Source organism: Gavialis gangeticus, unplaced genomic scaffold, assembly GCF_001723915.1.
Source record: "Gavialis gangeticus isolate Ggan-Ray unplaced genomic scaffold, GavGan_comp1, whole genome shotgun sequence".
Lineage (NCBI taxonomy): Eukaryota > Metazoa > Chordata > Crocodylia > Gavialidae > Gavialis > Gavialis gangeticus.
Window position 1 is genome coordinate 192,247,709 of NW_017728992.1, and position 27,036 is coordinate 192,274,744.

General features: G+C 44.0%; 1 protein-coding gene across 1 annotated transcript in view; it reads right to left on the reverse strand.

Moving 5' to 3' along the window:
• KCNQ3 (potassium voltage-gated channel subfamily Q member 3) overlaps positions 1–27,036 on the reverse strand; it is a 92,822-nt gene that overhangs the window by 25,265 nt on the left and 40,521 nt on the right. Inside the window, exons 4-10 of the mRNA XM_019519620.1 lie at positions 23,077–23,203; positions 20,414–20,586; positions 17,306–17,461; positions 14,054–14,164; positions 12,592–12,687; positions 10,158–10,252; positions 7,001–7,027 (exon numbers count right to left, since the gene is read on the reverse strand). Coding sequence (XP_019375165.1) covers positions 7,001–7,027; positions 10,158–10,252; positions 12,592–12,687; positions 14,054–14,164; positions 17,306–17,461; positions 20,414–20,586; positions 23,077–23,203 — 785 coding nt within the window. The remainder of the gene's footprint in view (positions 1–7,000; positions 7,028–10,157; positions 10,253–12,591; positions 12,688–14,053; positions 14,165–17,305; positions 17,462–20,413; positions 20,587–23,076; positions 23,204–27,036) is intronic.

A 27,036-nucleotide genomic window follows, 5' to 3' on the forward strand; every position in this document is an offset into this window, starting at 1 on the left:
TGTCCACATCCCTCTTGAAGTGCGGCGCCCAGAACTGGATGCAGTACTCCAGCTGCGGCCTGACCAGTGCCGCATAGAGGGGGAGGATCACCTCCTTGGACCTGCTTGAGATGCATCTGTGGATGCATGACAAGGTACGGTTGGCCTTCCTGACTGCATCCCCACACTGCCAGCCCATGTTCATCTTGGAGTTGTGTTCAATGAACTCCTAAGAGCCACCATCTTCCTTAATAAAGCAGCAGGAAGCACTAGTGATACTGCATGAGTCTACAAGAGTCTTACTCTTGGAAGCATATCGGGACAGAACCATCCTGCAAAGAAATCAGAAGACTTATCTCAGGATTGCTTTAAAGTTTCAGGCTAGAAATCCCTGTATCAAAATATCCCCTTTCATTTAGCACACTGAGCTGCCTGTTCGCTAAGATAATCCCAACTGCATATGTCCATAAAAGTTTTCTGTTTCTTAGTTATGTTAAATAATACGATCCAAAATGCTTTCCAGATCTCCTTCAAGGGAAACGTTCCACCTTTAAGGCACATGAATTTATAAGCAGAATACTGCCCCTGAAGTTTATTATTAAGTTCTCCATTTTGCTTCTTTCCCCAGTATTTTAGACGTGGTAAGTGAAACGCTGATGAAGAATCCTCCCCCTAATGGTCAGACTCACTGTAAAAGACTATAGTTACAATGCAAATATTGGAAAGCGCAGCAGGTACAGCAGTACAATATTCAGGAAATCATTTGCCAGTTCTCTCCGACAGAAATGCCACTCAATCTGCATAGTCCATTGTGTACTAAAGGGCTCCAGATTTCTTGATAAATGGTTAACTGTCTTCAGAAAAACAGTGGGCAACATTCTTAGTTCCAGCTGATAAACTGTGGATCTATGCAAAAAAAGGCCTTGGAAACATTGATCGTATTACACAATCTCCTTCATGAAAACAGCATGCGCATGGGGGAGTATCAAAGTATTAAGGCATGCGGAAATCACATCGTTCTTCATGATCATGACTAGGGCAGTGGTTCCCACCTACTAATAGATTTAAATCTTCTGGTAATTCAGGGTATTTGGGAAGCTCTCTTTCCCCTCAGATGGCTGTCATGCTGCAAGTTGCTCCCTAAAAGCCTGTTTTGCATGGGAGGTAGGCAGATGTAGTATAGAGAAGCTTAGCACAAAGGACCCAGTGTTTAATTCAGAAGTAGAGGAAATATTCTATCTTCCTATTCTTGCTTTCAACCTCCACTAGAGTATCTGAGAGCAAAATTTGGTTGCTAGACACAGGGGGAAGTGAAAATTGCTGCTGCAGCTATTTTACACTTGCCCAAAAAGAGTGGGAACCACTGAACTAGAAAAACAGCTCCAGAAACTATCATGCAAGAGAATAATGCACTGTCATCCCATCATGCAAGTCAGCCACTCTCCTCTGTGCTTTTTGTCTCGTCAAAAAATACTTATGCGAGAAGAAAAAGAGACTTGATCCTGAATGGTGGCTAACCGAATTCCATCCCTTATATTTAGAATCATCCCTCTTGCCCCCACAAAAGATATTTTAATTTATGTTTTAAATCATTTTTGCAGTCTTATTTTCTAAATTCTTTGGTTGCCTCAAGGCAATGGAGCCAAAAAGCATCCATGCTTTTCTCCACTTTTTACTACATTAGCATTTGTAGTTATATGAGTGAGTTTAGACCTAAGGAATCAAACCCGTTACAGTAGAGAGACAACAAGGTAAGATTTGTAGTGTTATTCAGCTTTTCCCTGACTCTTTCCCATTGCAATCAACAGGCTATTGACATCAATGGGCCAACACTAAAAATCCTAACCTCCATAAATCCATCCAGTGTACCGTAGATGAAGGCATTCTATATATTGTCTTCAGGACTGTGCATGTAACTCATGCTTTAGGTTTCCAAAGCACTTCAAACATTAGCCAATCAACCCTCCCCTTTCCAGAAGTTAAGAATCACTACTCTACAGAAGGCCAAATTTAGAAGAAAACCTATGCTCAGCCTTAGAATCATTAGCTATAACTTCTGCCATTGATAAATCACATCTACAGTGGAGGAGCCAGGAGCAGAATGGTGACCCTTTTGCCGAAATTTGCAGGCTTCTAACTTTGGAGATACAAATGACTTCTTTGGGCTCCTACTAGCAGTTATAGTAAGTCCCTCATCCTCTTGGTATCTCGGCTTCTACAGAGCAACATCATTCATGCACAAAGCTAGTACCTTACAAATCCTTCATTTGCGCCCTATGGACCAATCACCCTGCAAGATACTAAGCCCTTTTGGGAGGTGTTGAGGAAGTCAAAAAAAGGGTAAGTTGTCTATAGGTTATTTTATATGTTTGGGGAATGGAGAGAGAATGATGGCAATGAGTTACAGCAGAATGATATGAAAACTTTGTGGGGGGATAAAAATACGAGTTACAGTTTAGGGAAAAAATCGATTTCTATAATGATGCATCTAAGCACCTATTATCTATGTTCAATGGCACCCACTGTCCATTTGCAGGAGGGCAGTATGTAAGTGTTTACAGTCAGTGGCCACAGTGCAGCAGGGTGCTTAAGCATGTTTAACTTATATCCTTAAAGAAGTGGTACATGGTTAGAGACCTTGCTGAATCTGACCCAAGACGTTGGGGCTCTGCAAATACACCCACAAGTGTGTAGTCTCATTGAACTCATATGCAAAATTACTCACATTGGATAAGACAAGACAGTAGATATACAGCAACAAGATGTTGGTCTTGTATGATCTTTTTCCTCAGTAGATCTTAAAGTGCTTTACAGAGGAGATTGTATCATTATTCCCATGTTAAACATGGGGCAAACTGAAGCAGAGCAGGCAAACTGCAGGCCATTGACAGAGCCAGGAGCAGAACTCAAGTTTCTTGAGCCCCAGGCCAATGCTCTATGTTTCAGGCCACTTGACCTCCCTTACCCCATTTCAAATATTGCCAAATTATGTACTAGATAGTAGCTTTCCTCCCTCACCGCCCCTCCTTTTTGTTAGATGAACTACTGTGGTAAAAAAAAGTGCAGGCAGAGGATGGCATGCAGCATATATGAAAAGAGAAAGGCTCAGTTATTACTTGAAGGTATATACCTAAGTTTTCTGGTGAGGCTTGATCCAAAGAATGACTCCCTACTAAACATGACATTACTGTAAAGTGAAGAAGAAGTTATTAAGATGAGAGGTTAATGGTTATCCATGAAAAGCTGCATGAAAAAGAATGGAAACTGCCCTTCATTTGTATTTAATGTAGTGTGCAAATCAGAGATTGACTTTTTACCCCTTCCTGTTTTCTCAAGGTCCATTAATACGAAGTGCTGACAGAGCCATTTCCCAACTCTCTTCACAAAGCTTCATTTTATTTTTGTTATCTTATTATTACTGGCAACACAAAAATACATTGCATTATATTCAATCTTGTATAATGACATAATAAGGAAACCTACATAGTTCTTGTCATCCAAGGGCATCAAAACACATTCCACAGAGGCAAGATTATTATCAACTCTATTATGGAAATACGAAAATAGAAGTGATCTGTTCACAGCCACGCGGTGATAAAACCTGAGAAAGAGTCTGGGTCTGGTGAGAGCCAACCCCACAGTCCAGCCACTGGACAATGCTCCCTAGTTAGCCTGAACTTTTACTGACTTTGAGTATAGACCGGGCAAGTTAAAAACTCTATGAGCTCGTCTCCACCACTTCAGCCACGTGCCAAGGCATACCACTGCGGGGCACGCGACACCCACGTCATGTCTGCTGCCTGCTAACGTGGATGGCACCTTTGTGGGGAAAATAAAGGGTGCATTACCTATAGCAGAAACCCACGAAGCATTAGCAGATGGTTTTGAAAACATTTGTCAAATGAATAAATGCCAGTTGAAGGGGATACAGAACGTCAACTGCAAATGCACCCCCGAGTGCTGTCCCCCTGGGGGTGTGCTCTTGGGGAAGGAAGAGGCCCTGCACAGCATCCTGGCAGGGAGCTAGGCTGTGCAGAAAAAAGGGAGGAAGTGAACACTTCTTTCTAGAGCAAAAATGCTGTGTGACAACATGCTCACCAGTCACTAAAAACTCAGTACTTCAGGTGCTAAGGAAGGCAAAGCAAGTGAGCAGGACTTCTGGCACAAAGCTGTGACCTGGGAAAATCCTGACTAATGAATAAAGATTAAGGCCCATCCTGGACCATGTAGATGCATAAAATACAGGGCGGAGGAACTGTTCTGAATATAGCACCAGTAGCAGTGTGCATCCAAGCAATCTGACTGCATCAGGAACGACCACCATGGGTCTGAGACTTAAATCACAGCCAGATCTGCTCTTCATCCAACCATTCCACATAACTGCCTGATTATAACCTACGGGGAAGGTCAAATCCAGTAACATTTTGGGATGCCACTTTATAAAATTATATCAACCTTCTCTCACTATATTCTAGGCATCCTCTACGCTGTATTGGACCGTCCCACTCCGTCACTTCCCTGGGTCTTTCCCAAATAGTCTATCCGCAGAGTCAAATCAAACTGCTATCCTATCATCGATTCCAGGGCTCTCAGCTTACACTCTCCTCAGCCTGACTCAAGTTCCTCTTTTCATGAAAATGAGAAAAAGGTGATGCTGAAATGATGTCAGGAGGCCCGGTCCTACCGCCACTGAAATCCTACAGAGCTTTGCTGTCAACTTCAATAGTGGCAAGGCTGGGGCCATATATGAGCTCACCATAAAGCCAGGCCTCTGCTTTAATCTATAAAGCAGTTGCATTATGATGTATTCCCTCTGGGGGAGCTACGGATTGACTCCTACTCACTTTGCTCTCCAACATACAAATCAGCACTCTGTTGCTACCACTTTCCCAGTAAGAGTTTTACCGGTGCCAGGAACTGGAGACAGAATGTGCTGACTGTACTAGGAAGGCACGACTTGATTATCCACTTGTTCCAAGGGAATATTAAAGGAAATAGGCACTATCCTCTTTATTAAATCTAACTAGGAAGAAGAGCAACTTAGCATTTCGGATTGCAGAAATTATAAGAAAAAAGAACAATTAACAACCCAAACCAACAACAGCCATGGCCACCTCCAGTCTACTTCTCCGGAGAGTGTTTAACTGCTTTGACCCAGTCCTCATTTCTATAAGCTGCCTGGCAGTAACAAATGCCAAATCAGTCATTATCCTGCCTTTCAAAGCAAGGATAATTCACTGGCCAGAGAAACAAGGCATCTCCAGGTGCAACTTTCAAATCATGCCTATGAGTTAAAGGAGAAGTCTACACTGACCCAGTATGCTGCATCCTCCCAAGCCACAAACTTTGTAGCTGCCTTTGTGCAGTGCTGAGTCCTGAAGGCCTGAGTGGTGCAGGCATGGAGGGATATGCACGGCGCTGTGCTGCTGCCAGTTTGGGAGGTAGTGTGTGCGGAGCTGGCACGGCAGCTCTCAACACAGCATGTCTGGCACCACACTGACATGGTATAGACATACCCTGAGAAACCTAGGTCTAGAGTCACAAAAAGACTTGAGGTGCCTAACTGCCAGTTGCGATGCCCAAAATTCAGACCCTCAAAACCACTGCTCAGCTCTGACATGATTGTGGAGGTGCCTGCAGTGCTTTAGAGTCCAGGCGCCTACGTTTCTGTCAGTAAAATTTTCTGCATTTCTGCAGCTAAGCATGCCCCAAATGGCCAGAATCTGGACAGTGCCAAGGTGGTTGGTGCTTCCTTAAGCCGTATCTCCATCAGGATTCATACCCTGGTATCTAGCGGATGATTGAGATGGCAGGGGCACCCTTTCCTCCAATAGCTAAGTGAATAGAGCTAGTGAGGATGCAGGACACTGAAATTTAAACCCCTCCTGTGCCTGAGAGTACTTGGACCCACCTCACTCACCACTCAGGAGTGTGTTCAAACCACAAGCTAATCTGGGTGGAGATCTCTCAACCACATGGCAGAATGGACTTAAATATTCCCCGAGGCAGAGACTGCAACCCAGATCGCCTCTTCCTGAGCCAACGTCCAAACCGCTGAGCTATAAAGTCACACCTACACACAAACAATCCCACAGTATCTCATCCTTTGGACCAAGAATATTTAATTATTTATGCAAGTTAGAAAAGGTTCACAAGGGCACCCAAGTCCTCTGAGGATCTTGCTGCCAGCTGAACTTCAGTAAGACCCATGGGTATCAGTGACAGCCGAGCTGCTTTATAAATCTAAGCCTCAGAGTCAAATTGACAGGTGCTTTGGAAAATGTTTGCCTAGTGTATTTGTGGCTTATCAGTGTCTTTATGGAGCTGCTGTTCAACTGAGAGTGACCTCCGGGACATAATGTGACTCTAATATCATGACTGTACACAGGTGTTGAAGAAACTAGCTTTGCTTCACATGGAGGCTATCCCATTGTCCACCAAAATGAAGGGCAGTCTTTCCACTGACGCCTGTGAGTTTTAAAAAAGACCCTGGGATCAGCGGGATGCTCTTTTTAAGACAGCCAAAGAGCTTGGTTATCCTGAATTGCCATCCTAACAACATACCACACTTGCGCTCCAAAAGCTTGTGAACACAGTGAATTTCAACAGTCCTGATCCACGATGTCAAGATATTGTTTGCTCAGAGCTTATCCATCAATGCCAAAATATTGAGAACCCTCAAATTCTCCCAGTCACAAGCCAAATACCCCAATTATGACTGAGCTGCGACTGTGGAGTATAACACAAGTCTGCTTAGATCTTCTTCGTAGACGAGCAGTTTTTAGACTTATTACAGTCAGCAGTAACTTAGATGTTTGCATCTTGGACTCATTATTAAATAAAAGAATAAAGATATCAAGCAGAACATAAGATGGGCAAATGGTTTTATTTAATATTTATCTGTTCATTATTTTAAGTAGCGTATTCAGTTCATGTCATGTAAGCAGACAGGTAAAACGTGAACTATAACTCATCCTTCAACAATTTAATTAAAGCAATGATAATAGTGACAGTTACATACCTCGCAGTACCATCCAATTGCTCCTTTCTTTTAGAGGACAGAAAAGCGAAAGCAATAGGAAAAAGCAAGGAGAGAAAAAGTGTGTGTTAAATTCAGAATGGGTTGGGGGGGGGGGTTGCTGGAAATGCTGTAGAGCAGTGGGTCTTGCCCTTTCTATTCTGTGACCCCGCATCACAGCAGAAAAGAGCTGTAGCAATTCCTCCCTAACTAGCCATAAAAAGGAAGGTAGATGTGAGCTCCTGAAACCAGCCTGTAACCCCCTAGCTTCCAGCCCTCAAATGAGCAGACAGATCTCCTGAACAGGTTCCAATGACCTGCAGAGCACCTATTAAGTTGGAAATTTTATTTCAAACTAGTTATCGCCCATCGAAACTTAAATGGATGAAAAAACTAGCAACTCCACCACTGAGTCCAAACTCAGGATATTCAACTGCTCTAATGAGACAGCTGAGATGTCACACATTGAACAAGAAGCTGAGGTCAATAACCCCTTGGGAAACGGTTTGACTATGTTAGTGAAGAGTATCAAAAGTTTGTTTGGAGTAGCAGGGCGGTTAAGAAAAGCAGAGAATTAACTAAGCCCTAAATAAAGACTTCTGGGTATTTTTCCTCCTTGAATATTAAGTTTGCAATACATTCATGACCAATCCTGAAGAAAGATTTTGAGATTACATGAAACTGTGAGTTATTCTTTCACTACTGGAAATGTGATTTGTTTCACATTTGAAACCAACAAGTTGAGAAGGAAAAATATATGCTGTCTCCCAACTGATTTTCAGAAATACTCGGAGAATGATACCTGCCACTGTTTGCCAGCACCTCTGAAATAGACCAATCGCATCTGAAGTATTTAGGCTTCTCTTATAGACATTACAAGCACTATTGGTATTTTAAGTACACAGAATTTTGCTGAAATTAGTAATAAAAACAGAATCGTTTTAAAATGTGTCCACAGTAGAAGCAATGGCGCATTGCTAGGTATAGAAACAAGGGAGGTTAGCCATGTTAGAAAGTTTTGTAGCATCTGACAAAGCAGGTTGTTGCCTATGAAATCTCATGCTTCTCTTTAGTAGTTAGTCTCTAAGGTACCACTGAGCCCTAGCTTCTACCCAGGTATACAAAGTGGACAATAACTATAATGCTTAGCAAAGTTATGTCACTTTTAATTTATAAATCACAAACTGAGGAAAGAGCATTATTCCCACTTTATAGGAAGGGCAACTGAGGCACAAGGTAGCTCAGGCCTACATCTTGAGCACTTTTACTACTTTTTGATAGCTTGATGGTTGGTGGCCTTGGCAACTATGCTTAAAACGGATGCTAGAAGATCAAATAGTCAGAAGGCAAAAGAAAAGAAAAAGAAAAGAAAAGGAAAGAAAGCTCCCACCTGGAAGTCTCCCAATTAAAAGGCTCAGACTCTACAACACTGACCCTAAAAAAACGCTACCTATTTGACCCTAACAGAAGGGTTTAGACATAGATACAGATGTGTGTGTGTGTGTGTGCGCACGCGCACGCGTATACATTAAACAGAGTCCACTTAACTAACCAGAGTCCACTTAACTGATGCTTGCAATGCTACCTGTTTGCCTGATTGGGACAATTTTCTAAAGGGAAGATGTATTTTAATGCCTCTAGATAATGTTTAAAGGACACATACATTACAGACTTTCCTTTAAATAGGTAAGCATAAATGTCCCACTCTCTTTTGCTTAGCTGAGGTCAAGCTCAACACCACTGTGACAGGTTCAGTACAAGAATTTAAGAAGAACAGCGTTCCATTTTGGTATGGCTTCCAAGTCAGTTGCTTTGACCTTAATTATTATTTTCATTAGCATTGCATCTTGACCATGTCACCTTAAAACAAACTTCTCTCCCAGTTCAGTCTATTTTAATGTGCTCATATGAAGCCAATCTTTCTCTTTCCACCTAGTCATTTCTGTTGAATAGCCTCTAAAATAAGGGAATCTACCGTGCTGGGGTGGAGTCCAAAAAGAACATCTTTATAGACTTATTGAACATCTTTTCTTCTGAAAAGGAAACATTATGTGCAAAATCTATAATATGTCTACTTAAGCTGACATCTTTTTCTGGCTCCTAAGCTCAGTGAATTGGAGGTCCACATCAAAGTTAGAAATTAGGAGACAAGCTAAAATGGAACTTGGATATTCCACAGGCATTTTCTCTACATGATTTCAGCATCAAAGGTACCCATCTTACAAAACCAAAACTGGTTTTCTAATTGCTGACTTGGCAAACTAAACTGAAACTCTGAAATGACAGATGAGTTCTTCAGTAGACAGCTTCTAAAATAGTCAAAACAGAACAGGATCCAGCTTACTTTCCCATAATTGCAGTGCCTTTGAGAGGCTAATGAAAATAAAACTTTTTTGGCCAATATAAACTAGATAAATAGAATTTGGGAGACATTCAGGAATTAGACTGGCAAAATGTGTGCGCGCATGCTCGTGTATTGTATGTTTGTGTTATGTTCACATGCTAACATGTTCATACCCACATTGCTGAACTTTACAAGTACATTGCTTTGCAGCAGCATGTGAAATGCACTATAAATTGCAAAAAAGGGTGGTGCTTTGACACTTGCTTTTTTCATTACTGCTACACATTGATTTAATCTCTAAAGCTATTTTTGCATATTCATTTCCAAGGAATGTTGCTATTTTATTGAAGTAATCTCTCCTATATGAAAATCCAGTTCTCCACCCCTGTCTGTAGCACTTTTACTACGTAATAAAGATTACAGACCCCAATGTTTGATGAGAGCCAGGAGAACAGACTGCTGATTTGAAAACAGAAATGTAAGACTGTTTCCCCAGTGATAAGTATCTACTTATCAACACTGATAGGACTTTACAATCATCTTTCTGGCCTCTAGGGAACTGCATTACCATCCTCAACATCAAGAGATCAATGCACATTAAATGATTTGCAGTAGAACAATAAAAAGGTAAATTGCTGAGCAATAGAAGACTGACATGGAAACTAGCTTGTACATCAGAAGTCCTTTGATCTAAAACTCCACTCTAAACTGCGACTGATGACGCTCCCTTGACTTACATCAGCAACACAGAAAAATCGCTGACTTATCCACATACATTTCACGCCCCCTGTCCGGTCTGGGATTCTACAGACTTACCTGAAAAATGGAAATGATACAACTGATTCATAAAACCTCCAGGTAGCGACTAAATCAATCCTGTTAGGGTTAGTAGCATAGTATCTCCAGGCAGCCTGAATAATGCAAGATGAGATAGTGTTATTATTTGGAAAAACAAGGTTTACTTTGCAAAGAAGTGAATGTTGCTAGTTAATCTTCCACTTTCTTTCAATGAAAAGGACAGAGCACATGATAAGTGAGTTGCTGTATTGGATTATTATATAGCAATATTGAAAGTTGCCACTAGGTGGTGCCAGGGTTCACATAAAGATGACAGAAAAAGACGTTCAGGACAGGTACTCAAAAATCCCTCCCTGGGGCATACGTGGAAAGCTACTATGTGTTGCCCATTGTTTTCAAACAGCTAAAGAAGGTTATATTTTACCAATCTTGTTTTATTTTGAAGTCTGAAAAAGTGCTTCTGGTTTGGCAAAATGTCCTGCATTCAATCTGAGAATGTGGACGAGCTAGGGCTAGGAGGCAGTAATCTGTTCGAGGTACCACTGGGGAAAGTTTTGCAGAGCAATGTTAGAATTTCATTAGCAACATTGGTACACAGGGATAATGTGGTTAAGGTGGAGCCTCTTATGCAGTGATTCTCTAATTTAAAAGATAAGTCAAACTCCAGGCATTTTCACAGCATCTAGTGCTTTGGTAGGGAATGCTTTGGATGCAAAAGTAGTAAATGCTGTTTAACATATTTGCTTGCAAATTGGTCTGATTCTGGGAGATCCTGAGCACCCAGAACTACCACTATTTTTTAAGGCAATCATTCTGATCCCACTGGAAAAGTTTTACCATTGACTTAATTTTATTCAGACCATGATACAAAGGAGATAGAGAGGGTAATGCTGGTCAAACTGGTTAGCTCTCATGCTGTCAACTTTATGCTCAGTTTTATGAAATAAAGACTAAGGCTCTGATCCAAAGCCTAGTGGAGCTAGTGGGAACCTTTCCACTGACTTCAATGTACTTCTGATCAGAACGTAAGATTTTTTTTTTATAGTTGCATATGTCACAATCAAAGGAAGTATAATGGGCTCAATTCTTGTCTTTGCAAACCGTGTGCACTAGCTCCTTTTTCTTCAGTGCTCTTTTCCAAGAACATACATTAAGTTTTGTCCCCTTTCAACCAAACAACAGTCTCCCTTTAACAATATTCTCTGCACTGTTGAGTTTCACTCTTATTTACATGTGGAATAGCCTCTTAGGCTAGAGATAGAAGTTACACATAAACTGGTTTAAGTGATCAGAAACTAGGTTAAACCTGTAACAGAACAGAAGTTCAGTGCACATAAACCAATTTCAAAATGGCTGAAACTGGTTTAAGATAAACCTGGTTGAATATAGTATCAGACTTAACTGATTTGGGTCAAACTGGTTTATGAAACTTCTGTCCAAGACCCCTACCTGGTTCAAGTTAAATCACAGTCCCCCAGCATCCCAGCATGCTTTGCAGCCCTGGGCTGGGCTTTGCCACCTGCTGGCCCCGCTCCTCTGCTCCCTAGCTAGAGCAGTAAGGGCTGGGTGACAAGGAGTTGGGGGCCGGGGGGGCTGCCCCCCGAGGCAAACCCCAGCTGGTTTCTAGGACCATGGTGGGTGAAGTGTTAAACACCCCTTCCCCCGCTCAAATTTACTGCTAGTTGCAACTGTAGACTACAAATCCCAGAGACACCTATAAGCAGGAAGAGGAAGTGATGAGTAATCCTGCAAAGCCCTGCTGCTGTGATTTTGGACTACAAATCCCAGAGACCTCAGGGGCAGCAGTAAAAGGAAGTGAACACACAGCCCGTGCTGCTACATGCCAGAGAGCCATGCTCTAGTGCCTGCCGGCTTCTGGCCTGAGCCAGTGCAGGCATGTGGCTGCATTTCCTGAATCAAAGGTGAATGTCTGTTCACTTCTGTTTCAGTTTAATGTGTGCAGTTTAGATTAACCTGCAAAGACTGAATTGATTCAGCCTTGGGCTTTTTGACTGCCTGTACTAAGCCTCAAGGAAAATGGTGAAACCTAGATTTTGAATTGGATTTCCTTGTTGCACAAAATAAAACACAAAAAAAATTCATCCTGTTTTTGGTGATTTTGTGCCACAGAGTAAAGATTTTGTCTTTGTTTTCCAAGAAAATTTCAGCAATGTGACTGCTTACATGTTGAATCCATGAAGTTATAATAAAGATGCCTTTGCTGTAACAGGGCTGGGTGTTTTGTGAACTCTGATTAACGTATTTTAAGGCTAGAAAGGATCATGGAATCATTCTAGACTGACTTCAAAGGTCTATTTTTTGCTTACAAAACTTAAAATGTGTAAGGTACTGCAATGGGAAATGAGGCTGTCAAGCAGGAATTCACTCTTGCATTTTATAGCACCTATAATACATGGTATGATTTCTAGATGACAACTGAGAGAATCCAAACCTGTATAAGTTCTGCTGCTGGCTTTCTTCTTTTCTCAAAATGTTTCTGCCGATGTTGTTCTTGGACTTTAAGAGCCAGACCTGAACCCAGGATGCCCTGAAAGCAATGATGGTCACAGACTTCAGGTGTGACTTCATTGAAAACACAAGAACAGCAGAGAACATGAGGACAACTCTTTTGAAATGCATGCAGGCGACAGTTCACTCGGTGTGGATGCATGGGGTGGTATTTACCTTTCTGACAGCTCTGCTCACAGGGTGTCAGAGCACTTGGTCAAACAGCCCTGTGCCCCCACATGCCCCCGACCCATGTGTCACATGGTTTCATTACAAACTCCTTAAAAAGAACGTCTACTGCCTTCCTATGGGGTTGGTGTCCAGCCGCTCTGTTTCCCTCGCATATTCTGGATTTGGGAAACACAAAGTTGCCCCTTCCTATGAATTTCTTTTCAAGTTTTGGGACAAAGGGAAACCCATCCCAAACTCTGAACTTGGCAGTGTTTGCTTCAGAGCCCAGGCCCAAGCTCAACCAAATCTTGGACCAAGACCCCTAAGAAGCTTATGGGCGAGGGTGGCTTTTTCAGACATGCCGAACAAGCTTGCGAGGGCCTGTTCCTTTTTCAAAGTGACCAAGGGATCATTTAAAATATTTTAAGACACACAATTCCTGTGGCAATCTGTGGGAGTTAGGTACTAAATGCAAAACTACCCCCTGAATCCAATCCAGACCCAGTAGATGAAGGCCTCATTTTTCAATGAAATGAAGGTTTCCAAGTGCTTAAAGGCATCATTACATGTGCTCCGGGGATGTGGGGAGGGTGTTTTAATTAGAATGGCTCTTGGAAGCTGCTCGGATTAAAGTGCCCACAGTGTCTCATGTATTCAGCATCCCATGCTTCAAAATGGCGGCAGGGATGCTTTAAATTAAAGCTTGTTGAGTGATTTTTAGTTAAAGCCGTCCAGCTGCCATTCTGAAGCACGGGGATGCTGAATACGTGAGAGACAGAGGCTGCTGGACCACGCAGTTAATCGAGCCTGCTGTAATTACAACATGTTGGAGCAGGTGTCCCACATGTCTACAGGCACCCTAAGTGACCTAAGTCACATCTTTTAGTTTCCTAAGAAATTGGGATGTTGTTGACAATTTTACTGTGAACCTTGTGGGAAATCTGTATTCAAATCTCAGGTCTGTTACAAAAAATGAATGTAATCCTCCTGTGTATGGGCTTAGCTCTGAAACAGCCAAACAGCATGCAGGGGTAATTCATATTTGGCTCTATCAATTTAGTCATCAGGGAGTAATAGGCTGCTTTTTCTATACCAAGTGTGAATGTGCACAGTAATCCACTTGGGAGTCACCAAATCGCAGACTCCCAGGACCTTGGCAGAAAGGAGGCTACTGCTTTTCCTTTTACATGATTTTGGCCGTGTCACAACAAAACTAAAAGAAAGATGGCACTTACAGCTGGAAGAGCAAAAAATGAAACTCCAATGAGAGAGAACGTGGCCGCTATTAGCCGTCCCTCCCACGTTTTGGGGGTCTTGTCACCGTAGCCAATTGTAGCTAGCGTAATCTGTGGAGAGAATGGGTTCACCTTTTATAAGAAAGACCGAGCAAATTGGCAAGGGGGACGAGCTCTTTTTTTATGCTTTCCTATCACTCCTGCATTTCCAAATTATTTGTCTTTGCTTTGACCTTCTGTGTGCCCACTAGGGGGTGCTGCTGACCTACCAATAGAAACAGAGGCTGTTGCAGTGCAAACTTCCTCAAAATGGGTTATATGCACTGCCAGAGGTCTGCGGCAAAGTTTTAGAGGGTGTGTGGGAGAAAGGAACAGGGAAGCAGAAGAAGGAAAGGGTAAGGATGGATGGAAGACAAGGAGGAAAAAGCAAAGAAGAATAATTGTACAGTATTTTTCAGGCTGTTGAAGATTGTGGTTGTAGCGCCACCATGTTACTGTTGTTAATACCCATCTAACAGTATTACAGGAGTGTAGAGCAGTATGTCACCCCAGAAATGTTGTGACCTACTGTTTGGGTGTAAATAAACCCCAAGTCTGGGGTAAAGTTTCCAAAAAGCACATAAGGACAGGATTAGCAAAGCATTTAGAAAACATGCCCTTGGACTGTTTCCTCACCTAAAAGTTAGGCATCTGGTTCTGGGAGTGGGATTTAGGAACCCAAGGTGACGTCTAAGTTCTCCACTTTAAATGGGGCATGCCAGGCACCAGCAAGAGACCTCATAATAAAGCCAGCACAGTGAGCGGAGAGCCCGAGACAGCTAAGAGGAAAACCAAAGTGGAAGGGATAATAGAGGTCCTGTCTCCCTCCATACTCAGGTGTCTACCAGCAAGGCTGGGGTAAGGTGCCTACAGGAGACTGACATTTACACCCCCAAAGCCTTACTAGACTCAGGTGTCCATGTTGTTCCCCGGTGTAAAGACGACTAGCTCACTCTTTTCTTTCACAACACGGTTGCTGCATACCTTTTCTATAATAGTCTCCTGGCTCCACCCAGGACGTGGGCAATCTGGTTTCTATGCCTTCCAGAGCCCATGGAGGGCTCAAACCCATATCTCCAAGCTCCCAAAAGAGTACCTAACCCCCAAGGTAGAGACAAAGCTGAGGTAGGGGGCAGATTAGTCTCTGTCCTTCTGGCTGAAGCTGGGTTGGGGCACTGAGAAGCCAAGAGTAGAGAATTTCTGGGGCCGGAGCAAAAGCAAGCAAGAGGGAGCCCTCAGGAGTGTTTTTATGGTTTTCACTGAAGAGTCATTAACTGTTTTTCAGAAGTGGGAAATGTGGTTTTGAATCCTTCCTAGCTGTGGGAGGCCCGTAACTCAGGGTCTCCATTCCTTGTGCAAGTGCTCTGAGCACTAAACTCTTGTACGAGAGGTGAGTGGCACCGATGCGCTGGTTGACTGTGGGTGCTGAACTCTGGGGTGTCAGTTGGTGTTAGACGCGCTCAGGGCAATACCTAGGAGATCAAGTCCATCCGAGGATCCCTCACTTTGTGAATCTTGACTGGTCTTTTAAGTGTAAGACAGATGCCTAGAGAGCTCAACTCAACCAAGATGGCAGCGCCTACATGCTCTAGACCAGGGGTGTCCAACCTTTTTGAATGTGGGGCCGGATCATGAACTTTTTATCACCCAGTGGGCCAGCGAGCCATATTCGAAGACCTCACAGGAAGTGGTATCACTTCAGGAAGTGATGTCACGTGACCTGTGACACCAATGAAGTTGCAGGAAGTGACAATGAAATGGGTCTAACCATTTCAAAACTCTCCCTGTATAGCATCCACCTCTGCCAGTGTTCAGGACAGGATACTGAGCTAGATGGACCATGGGGCTGACCAAGCATGGCGCTTTTTATGTTCGTATGTTCAGAAGCTCTTATGCTCTTTGGCTGAGCTTCCAAACTATGGCTGTGATGTGCAAAAAGGAGTAGATAGGCATGTTACAAAGTTGGCATAAAAGATTTGGAGCCCTCTAAATCCCATTCATTTTAATGGAAGTTGGCCTTTTGACTCAGCTTTGAAAATCTCAGCCCAAGGTGCTAACCAAATAAGTCAAAATATATTTTGCATTTCTATGCAGTGCATCTATGTGGGGCTCTCCAAGCATTTCACAAACATTAAATGAACCTCAGGATGAGCCCGGCCGGAGCAGCAGGGGCTCAGCTGCACTTTGCCTCTACCTGCGCTGGTCAGTCCCGAGCGGCACACAGCTCTGCCGCCACTTCTGCTGGCTGCTGCTGACTGGAGCGGGTCTGTCCCATCTGGAGCAGCACGCAGCTGAAGCTGGCTTCCCACATGCTGCTGGGGACAGGAGGAGCCCGGCTGGGTTGGCACTGGCCAGCAGAAGTGGCGGCAGAGCCGTGTGCCGCTCCCGACTGACCAGCGCAGGTAGAGGGAAAGTGCAGCTGAGCCCCAGCTGCTCTGGCCTGGCTCGTCCTGTCCCAAGCGGCCCACGGCTACTCCTCTTCCCACACACACCGTGTTGGCAACATCAAGCTGATGCAGCGCGTGTGGAAACCTTGTCCCTTCCCCAGCTCTTCAGCAGCCATTAGGAAGCTGCTGAGGGGCTGGGGGAGGGACAAGGGGTGGGAATGAAAGTAAATCGTGTTTATTTTTGTTTCCCGTTGCAGCACTGTGGGCCACAGAAAATGCCTGGCAGGCCGCATGGCAGCCCGCGGGCCGTATGTTGGACAAGCGTACTCTAGACCTACGTGCTCACTGCTCTCCAGACATCTAGAGAGGTGTTTAGCCATGTTAGTCCCAAGTCAGGCAGAAGGGAGGGCAAGTTGGCACCTTGGAGAGCAACTGGTTCAAGGCATACATTTCCACAGGTGACAGCCCATCTTGACAAATGCTAGGACACCTCAGTAGGTTTCCTGGTAAAAATTTTGCCATCTAGGGCATCTTGAATGGTAAAGAGGGAGCTAGGCCAAGTTTCTGTAAATGGCTTTCCTAGGCTTCAGTGCCTCCGTTCCTTTGTGAATCTCACCTAAACGGACTAATGAGTCCACATCTCAATTTCAAGTGATTTAGGCACCTGCAAGTTTATGTAGGATTGAAAATAAATAGGGCTTAAGCTAAGGGGTGCCTAAATCGCTTTGGAAAATGTTACCTCTAGTGCTTCCCATTCCCCTCTGACATAAACCACATGGCTTCTTTTCTGTTCAACCAAGACGTAAGAATGTCTCCAACTACTTACTAGCCCCCACCACAGTGCATCTGCATACGTTTCAAACTCTTCTTTCATCTCGACTCCATTGGCATCCTTTTCAGGCACATCTTTTTCAACCAGATAAACAAGAAACGAGGAGAGGATAAGTGTCAGGAACCCAATGTACCAGGCAGTGATGAGTTCCTGAAATGGAAACAGACGGACATTGAGGAAACGGAAACCAGCTTCAGCTTCTGCTGTAGCAGTACTGCAAGTCAAGCAGCAAGGGAGATGAGAAACACAGGGTATAATAGCTTGGACTGTCACTACTGCTTTGATCAGAGTCCATAACCGGCACAGCACAGCACTGACTGGGAAACACTGCAGAGATGCAACACTAATTAGCCCATACACAGCACCTTGCCCTGAAGATCTTAAAGCAGTTTGCAAACACAGTTTTGCCCAAAGCTGGATTTATGACCTAAACCCATCATAGCACAGGGATCATGTCCCTGCACCGTGGCTTTGCACCCCATGCCTTTACCTGGAACACAACGCTTACTTCCCTTCAAGTTGGGGCAGCCCTCTGGGGCTATCTCTACCTTCCCAAATCAACAGCAGGGACCTTGTCTGCCCCTGCAGAGGCAGGCCGAAGGGAAGGAAGCCCCACCTCGCCCACATAGTTACCACAGCAGTCAAGGTACCTCTATCAGCCTCTGCACACTACTCTTCTGCTACAACACAGGTTAGAGCTGGAGCTGAAGGGGAAATGACCATTTCTGTTATGTGGCAACTTGAGGTTCTGGAAGAATATTTTCTTTCTTTATTGAAACAAAAGAGGAACTTTCAGATATTCAGAAAAATACAATGTTTTAATCAATACCTGAGCTCCTTGCTATGACAGCGTGTGCCCAAATGTAGGCTCAAGTTTCCTCTTCTATCTCAAGGGACAGTATTTTATCCCCTATCACTCTGGACCAGGCAGAGCAGGGACATGAGTCTGGGTCTTCTACATTGCAGACCACTCATCACTAGCAAGTAATACAGTGTTTCTCCTCTCAGGGGTGTTGGTTGTAGCCATGGTCTAGGGAGATAGGCAGACAAGGTTCTTTGGGCAAATGTGATATCTTTTATTAGGCCATCTGGCACAAGTGGGGAATGGGGGGTGCTGGGTATCTAGAAATGCTGGTTACCTGAGGCTGGCGGTTTTCAGCCAGACGCAGAGTCGGGGGGGGGGGGGGGGGGGGGAGGGGTGCACAGAACAGCTGCAGCACAGTGTAGGGGGTGGTGGCAGCAGCCGCCGCATGCGAGCTCCACCCTCCCCACCTGCATCAGGCTGGCCAGCTGTAAATTCCAGTTAATAGAGTGTTCCAGTTACTCAAATGCCAGAGAACAGGGATTTTACTGTAAATAGTTGTTCTTTGCACGCTTTCGGGCACACACACCCTTCTTCAGGCATAGAGAGAGTCTATGGGTGTTTTGTGTGCTCTCCTGGGTAGAAGAGAAGCCAATATGCAAAATGCAAATATGTGGCAGTGAGGATCAGAGGGGTGGAAGACCACAGGTGTGAGACAGGTAGGTGGAGCAGGGGAAGGGGAAATGTTGAACAGGTGACAGAACGTAGCTGGTAAAATGCCGACATGTAATCTGGAGTTATTAGATGTTAGGGAGGTTATAATGTGCCATAAATCCAATGTCTCTATTTAGTCCATTATTTTTTGTGTCCAGTAGATTTATGAAATGAAGTTTGTAGGCTTGCCTACTAAAGGTGTTGTGTAAATTCCCTTTGAGGATTAGAGCTGTGAGGTGCACTTGTGAGGGGCACAGTTCTCACAAGACAACCATTCTCTCCAATCTCTCGGCTCTCCAATCTCACTAGTTCCACATTCTCTCTTCCCCACATCTTCCCATACCTACCTGTCTCACACTGATTGTTTCCCATTACCTCTGATCCCCACTGCCACACATTTGCATTTTCCCAGACGTGCAAATTGGCTTCTATTCTACCTAGGAGACCATAAAAAACACCAACAGGCTCTCTCTATGCCTAAAGAAGGGTGTTTGTGCCCCAAAGCTTGCAAAGAATAATTTTTCCAACTATTTAGTTAGTCTAATAAAAGATATCACACCTACCCAAAGAACCTTGTTTTTCTCTCTTGCACACTCCCAATGAAAGCTTGACAAAAAATGGATGCTTTAATGAAATTCCACTTAATCAAGAATATTGTGGCAGAGACAGCCCTCTCTCTGATGATGTGACAGTGGAGGATCAACATTAGTGCATCTTGAAGCTGACAAGCTATTAAAATGTGTGGGATGTCACTGCATCAGCTACACTTGAATCACATTTCTGACCCGTTCTTCACAATCCTAAGGACAAGAAACTTAAGGGGCTCTTTTATGAGAAAACTAGGATTCTGGTATCATCAAATGAGCCCTGGAGTAGAGGACCCTAGGCCTGTACTTCAAGCACTCAGGCCTTTCCCTGGGTTTGATACGCCGCGGTAAGGAAGGATTATAACAATCTTACTGATGGACAAATAGTTCCTGATATTTTCAAACTTAGCTGTTAAAAAACAGGCACCCAATTCTATATTCAGGCAAAAAGTAAAAACCTTGGCTTGATTTTCAGATAAGCTTGGTCAGAGGCCAGAACTAGCTTACACTATATGTCTGAACAATATCTGACACGTTAAGACCCTGACCTGTCTGGGAACTGCAGTAGTGCAAATCAATAAATACAACTCAACAGGATTTGGGGTACCCAGACCTTCTGCCCACCTGCTACAGCCCAGTGAGGGAGAAGTGAGATAGGTATAGCACCCCATGGTGCCAGTTCCCACAGGGAGCAAGCCAGGCATTAGGGCACTGCAAGGAGAAGAGGAGGGGATGTGCCTCTGAGCAAGGAGAGAAGGGAGGAGCATTCTTACCTGCTAGGGTCATTTAAAAGTCCCTGAATGCTGCTTCTGTGGTACGGTCAGAAAAGGGGGTGGGGCTGTGCCACTGCACCCCCTCCGGATCCACCCCTGAGCAGGTCTGTGTTTGAGTTGTGCAAAACACTCATGTACCTTGACTTCTAGACTTCTGCTTTAGCACAGAAGGGCCTTCGCTTTTCCCCACTCTAAGTTGCATTGGTCCATCAAGTCTCTCACTTACTTTGCTATGTGCACAAATGGCAGATCCCAAAAGCTTCCACGTGCCACCCCTTCTGTCCATTCGGAGCATCCGGAGAATCTGAAGGAAGCGCAGACTTCTGAGGGATGTAGCCAGAACATTGCCTTGGTTTCCAACGGCTACCACTGGTACCGAGGCAATCAACACAAAGATATCTGCAAAACAAAATATATTAAAAAATCCTGCCGTAAGAGTGTTCCCATTCCCTGCTGCTAAATTCTATGGATTTGTGTTATAACATTTGCTGGGAAGAGCGCAAGCCCAGTAATGAATGATTTCTGTAGCCAATGAAAGATATACTCATGTCTCAAGCACAGCCTGTGGCAGGGATAGGACAAATCTGGGATTCAGGTAATCTACAGATCACCCAGTTGACATGTAAATATAGAAAATTAGGGTTACACAAAGCAAGACCATCCCCAGCTATATCATCCCAGCCAAGGCTTTGTCAAGCCAAGTCTTAAAAACTCTAAGGATGGAGATTTCACAGTGTCTCTAGGTAGCCTGTTCCAGTGCTTTACTACCCTCCTAGTGGGAAAGTTTTTCCTTATATCTAAACTAAACTTCCCTTGCTGCAGCTTGAGACCATTGCTCCTTGTTTTCTTATCTGCCATCACTGAGAACATCCTCTTTGCAACTTCATCCTCTTTGCAACCCCCCTGCGATATCCCTCTGTGAGCTCATTTAGTGAGAGGAACGGAAGATATTTAAATGCAGGCTTATACATCAAAGAGAAAAACAACCAAAGTTGAGATATCCCATGAGTGGGTTGTATTGAACAAAAAGAAATACTAAACACAAAATGGTTATTGGATAAGAAACTCCTCTTTTCCTGATGGTGTTCCCTGGGTTTTGGCAAACTGGCTGACTGCTCAGGTTAGTGTCATAAGGGTATCACAGGGCCAAAGAGGAGTGAAATGCAGACTGCTTTCTTACTGGTAGATCTTTCTGAGCCCAAAATTATCCACATGGAAACAAGTAGTGGTGTTAGGCGCCTTTCTGGCATGAACCAACAAACACAAACTCCTCCTAACCACCACCAAGAGAAGTGGTGCTGGCTCCTACCCTGGGGGTCTTTAAGAGGAGGCTAGACGATCACCTTGCTGGGGTCGTTTGACCCCAGTACTCCTTCCTGCCATGGCAGGGGGTCGGACTAGATGATCTACTAAGGTCCCTTCCGACCCTAGAAACTATGAAACTATGAAACTATAAGTAGCAATTTCAGAAATGATCTTATAGCTCTTGGCCACTTGATCTTAAGACTTCATTTGTAATAAAGAAAAGCCTGTGATGTCACACTATGCGGGTTTCCTATTCATTTTCTCTCAATAGATTGAAAACAAACCCACATAATTTACAAATCAAGAGATTTAAAAAAATCCAACTGGGTTCCTTATATCATTATCAGTAGAGATGTTGTTCTTCCAATGCAGATGACGATTTCATTGCAGATGCATAAGACACAACAAAGCCCAGCTGGCTTATAAAAAGTGGTTGCAACTGTAACACAGTAACAATGCAGCCACAAATGCAATGCAAACATGGGAGGTGCTGCAGAAATACATTGCGAATTCTAACCCCTGTCCAGAAGAGTTTACATTCTGAAAAATAAGATGGATACAAGACAGGAGAGAAACAATTATTAGTTATTTATTTGCAAGAGCCTTAGTCCTGGACCAGGACCCTACTGTGTGAGGTGCTATGCCATCAGAGATCAAAAAGATTTGAAGAGTTTACAATCTATGTGTAAGATAAGAGATGAATGCAGATGGACAAAGGAGCACAAAGAAACAACAGGATGATAATGGCCAGTATGACAGAAAATAATCCTAGCATGTGAGCAACCTAAAGGTCATTACATTTCTTGTAGGAACCATGGCAAAGGAGGGGTTTGGAGAAGATGGTGGGAGCTGACCTTTCAACATGATAGGGAGGGTAGAGATAGGTTGTGATGGGCCTTGAAAGTGAAGACAAGCAACTTGAATTTTACATGACAGAGAAGGGGGACCTGATCCATGTGATGGGCTGGGAAGATGATCTTTGAAGTGAGATCCAGTGTAGCTGTCGGTGAGGCATAACAGCATGTCCAGGCAAGCGGAAAGAATGTTAGAGTAATGGAGTTTCAAGATAAGGAGAACCTGGACAAGAGTTTTAGCTGCTTGGATGAACAGGAAAACCTATACATTGGAAACGTTACACAGAAACTTAGACAAAGCTTGGGTGTGAAGCCTCCCAGTGGCTCCTGCTCCCAAGTCCAGTGTTTTATCAAGTAGACTGGATTACAAATCAAGCTTTTTAAATCACTAAAGCCTTCAGAATGAGTTCAAAGACACATGGAGAGCAGGCATATTGAGTGAAGACACGCCATTTTTATATGCCATTTTCTAACTTAACTACCATGTGAATTAAAGTGATTGTGATCCAGGAGAACATCTCAGTCAGTATCAGAAAGATTTCTCAAACAAATCGTTGTTTTTAGGCACTTAATAATTATTTCTAAACACCGTGGAATGTCTACCGTGGATTGGGGGCTGAATGTCTACAGCTTTTACACTTGTCTTTTACTAGGGGATTTTTAGGGAAGATCTACTATATGTGACCCAGCGAAATACATACACAGAGAATAAGAAAGAATTTGTGCCTACCCAGCATACACAAAGGCTTCCTGGCAAATTTGAGTCTCCCCCTCCATCCTTTGTACCGACAGCAACAGCCAGCAGCCCAGATTCTTAAGGCAAACTCTGCTCCAAAGATGAAGATGGCGAACGTCTCCTGCATCAGACACAAGTTATATTTTTGAGGCACATCACAAGTACTGCAGTACTTCTAGACATGTCAAGCCTGTAGAATCAAACATCATGTTCATGTCTGCATGTGTAAGAAACAGGAAAATAATATATATAAATGTATTTAAGAAAGCAACTCAGCATCCATCATCTTACATGGTTATATAGGAAGAGCAGGAATTCTCTGTTGTGCTCAGCCGAGGAAGAGGGAGACTTTTCTATTGTTCTCTACGGGAGGGAGGAGACAGAGGGTACATTTTCCAACGTGTTCAAAGTGTGTGTATGGACAAGAGAGGAGAAGACGACTTTCCCATCATCCTCAATAGATGAGGGAAGATGAGACTTCTTTGTGCTCAGAGTTGCGGGACACTGAGCACTTAGGTCAAGGATCAAGGATCTGAACTCTTTTGAAGATCTGACACAAACTGTCTGTATTGAATAAGAAAAACACGTTGGGCTTTCTGAACCGTATATAGATGGGCCTTGGCTGGAAAATTGGGATCCCAAATGAGACTGAAATTTATGGAGGTATGTGCATCTGCAATTGTGGCTTAGGTGCCCTTCTGGCATGAACCAACAAACACAAACACCTCCTAACCTCCTAGGGGCTGGATAGTTATCCATCACTCAGAAAGGAGACTGAAAATTAAATCTTTTCAAGCCTGTAGTTTGCCAAAGCTGGAAGACTCTCAGCACGGAGGAGGTGGAGATAGTCCTACTGTGTCAGCAGTGTCATAATGCAAAAGCAGGACCGTATGCGACCCGCAAGGGGTTGATTTGCAGCCGTTGAGCTCCTGCCAAGCTAAGGCTACAGCATCAGCCAGGGTCTATGGACTCCCTTGCTCCAAGCCCAGGGGATGGGGTAGCGTGGGGTTGTGAAGCTGCAGTGAAATGGGAAGGGCATTGGTGTGGTGAAGCAGGGGTGGGAGGGAGGTGTTCCCCTGTGTCATGCAGTTCTGGGGACCTGGGGCTCATGCTGGCACCGTCTGTGCATTGTGCAGCCCTTACAAATCGGACAGTTCTGATACAAAAGGGCAAGGGCCAGACCCTAATTGGTCCCTACACAGGAGTTTAGGATAATTTTGGCACCTTAATAACAAAGACAGTCCTAACTGTCCCCATTCAGCCACTACATAACCATGTAGGCCACTAGATTCATGGGCCACTTCCATTTTAGCCTGAAAGGATCCCTGTATAGGAAGTCCTAGGCACCTTATCTTAAGGCACAGCACGAGTTCAAAAGCACTCAAATGGTTTCAGGTGACCACACTTCCCAGTTTTGCTGAGACTGTCCTGTTTTAAACACCTGTCACTTTGATCATACGATCATTCTGTCCCATTTTCAGGCAGACACCAAGGAGGTGTGTTTGAAATTGGATGGCTAAATGGACTATATGAATCTGAAATTAGATGGTCATTGGTTTAAGTCAACAGGTCACTGTTTGAAGTTGTTGATTTAAATGAAACAAAAATAACGGTGGCAAAAGGGGCCTGAACCCAGGCCTCCACTTGGCCACAGTTATGCTCCCACTTGCTTGCTCTCTTTCTGGTCTTGTGAGTCTTGTACTTATGTCTGCCTAGTGTGGCTTCTCCAACCAGAGGAATGGAAGGACTCCTGGCCAGACTTGCCCACATCCTAATGTACATGGTTATGCATCCTCTCAGTGCAAGATAGGCCCAGAAGCCAGAGGTCCCAATTCCTAGGCGAGTGCTCTAACCACGAAGCTGGTGGACAAAAGGTGTGCAGCAGTACCGTCTTCAGGTGCAACAGCGAATGGAGGGTGCTGTGCTTTACAGGGAATTCAGTGCTGCTATCTGTCAGTGTTGTGGTTCATACAGGAATGTCAGCACTGAGCACTCTGGGTCCTGGCATCATGGAAATGCTGCCATTGCAGCCCTGAATCAGCAGCTAAAGCCCCAGGGAGGAGTAGAAATAGAGACAAATCCCTTTGTCTTCCCCCCTGTTGGCTAGACTCATGGGGTTGGAAAAGACCCCAAGGGTCTTCTAGGCCAAACCCTGAACAGATGGAGAATGGGTTGTTTGTAATCCACCCCAGACAGACACTTATGTAGCCTCTTCTTGAAAACTCCCAGTGAAGGAGATGCCTCTACTCCCTTGGGCAGCGTATTCCACTGCCTAATGGTTCCTACACTTAGGAAGTCTTTCCTAAGATTTAGTTGCTATCGTTTAAACCATGTTCTGTGCTCTGTGGTAAGGGAGACCAGTGGTTCTTTCTTCTTTCTAGCAGCCTTTCTAATATTTCAAAACTGCTATTATGTGCCCTCTTAATCTCTTTTTCTCCAGACTACACATACTGGGTTCATACCTTTTCTCCGACAGATCATTCTCCAACCCTTCATCATCGCTGTCACTCATACGGGATCCTCTCCAGTTTCTCTACCTTCTTCCTAAAACTGTGTTGCTCCAAACTAGAACCAATACTCTAGCTGAGGCCTAATCAGTACCGAGACTGCTGCTATTCTTGCTGGCAGGCAGTGATACTGCCAAGCCCATTATCTCCCATTCTGTATGTCGACACTTGCTTTTCTTTTCTTAGGAGTAGTATGCTTTAACATGGGCTGCACGTAGGTGCCTTCCTGCTGACAGTCAGGCAACCTGGATGGCCCTTGGGAGACACTTTGGCATCCCCAGTAACTGTGCAGAATGCCCTGGTACCTAACTCTTTTGATCTGGATCACTCCTCGTGTGTCTACATCATGCTGTGCTGTGTTGCCTAAGTGGAGATGCCTTAGAAGTTGATTAGTATCTGGCTGTAAAACCTCAGATGCCCCTGAAAGCAACATTGTACCTGTCACTTTACCCTGCAATATTCTGGGAGCTGCCTACTGATGGACAAAGGGATAGCAGGATAGACAGGATCAACTGCACATCATGGTCCCGCTCTACTTGCTGTGTCTTTTTCTGTTCACTGGACTGTTGGGCCTAAGGGGCCTTAAAACCTTTCAAGGCTATCTTTTCCTAAATTGTAAAGAAACCAAAGGGGTCACCTTTCAGGAGGTTAGCGTTTCACGCCAGGATTCACATATCAGTGGGATGAATGGAGAGGCTGAAAGGGACTTCTCAGCCTTGCCATTGCTCTATAATTTGCCTGGAGATAATTTAATGCAAGGGTGGGTTAACTTAGTTCTTGGTTCACACATAGATGGCAGGAGTCTGGCTATAGAGAAAACAACACTTTTTGTTAAAGTGATTTCACAAGCTTGAAGCCAAGACCATTTCACAATATGAAGTAAATGCATATTTGTTGTGTCACATGCCTGGGAATCACTAGCAAATACTTATGTGTTTTTGTAATATTTTTGTCTCATTTTCTGCAGCATGAAAAACCTACATTAACAACAGGGGAAACTGGCTTAGAGAGCGACTCAGACCTATCCTCCATGCCTTAAACAAACAGAGTGAAAAGCAGAGGGAGAAGGCTTTATTTTCTCCAAATTCTTTCAAGGAAAGTCACCTTAACTGCAATGTACAGCATTAGCCAGGAACACTATTTTTCAGGAGGAAGTGTGATTTTGAAGTTGGTGCCATCCCTTTAACCAAAGCGTGGACTCCAGAGAATGCTGCAAAAGGTAACATGTGGACTGACCTTAAAAGCTGGATTTTCGAAAGTGCTCAGCACTGACCATTGCTCCCACTGAATTGCTCTCATTGCTCCCACAACAATGTCCAGTGGGAGAAGTTAGATCTATAACATAAAATCCCACCTTAACACCACAGGACTCAGCATTTTCCCCCACTCACCATTTGCTTTTATTCCCAGCATTAGATCTTTTATGTAGTGATGGCCATGTATCTGA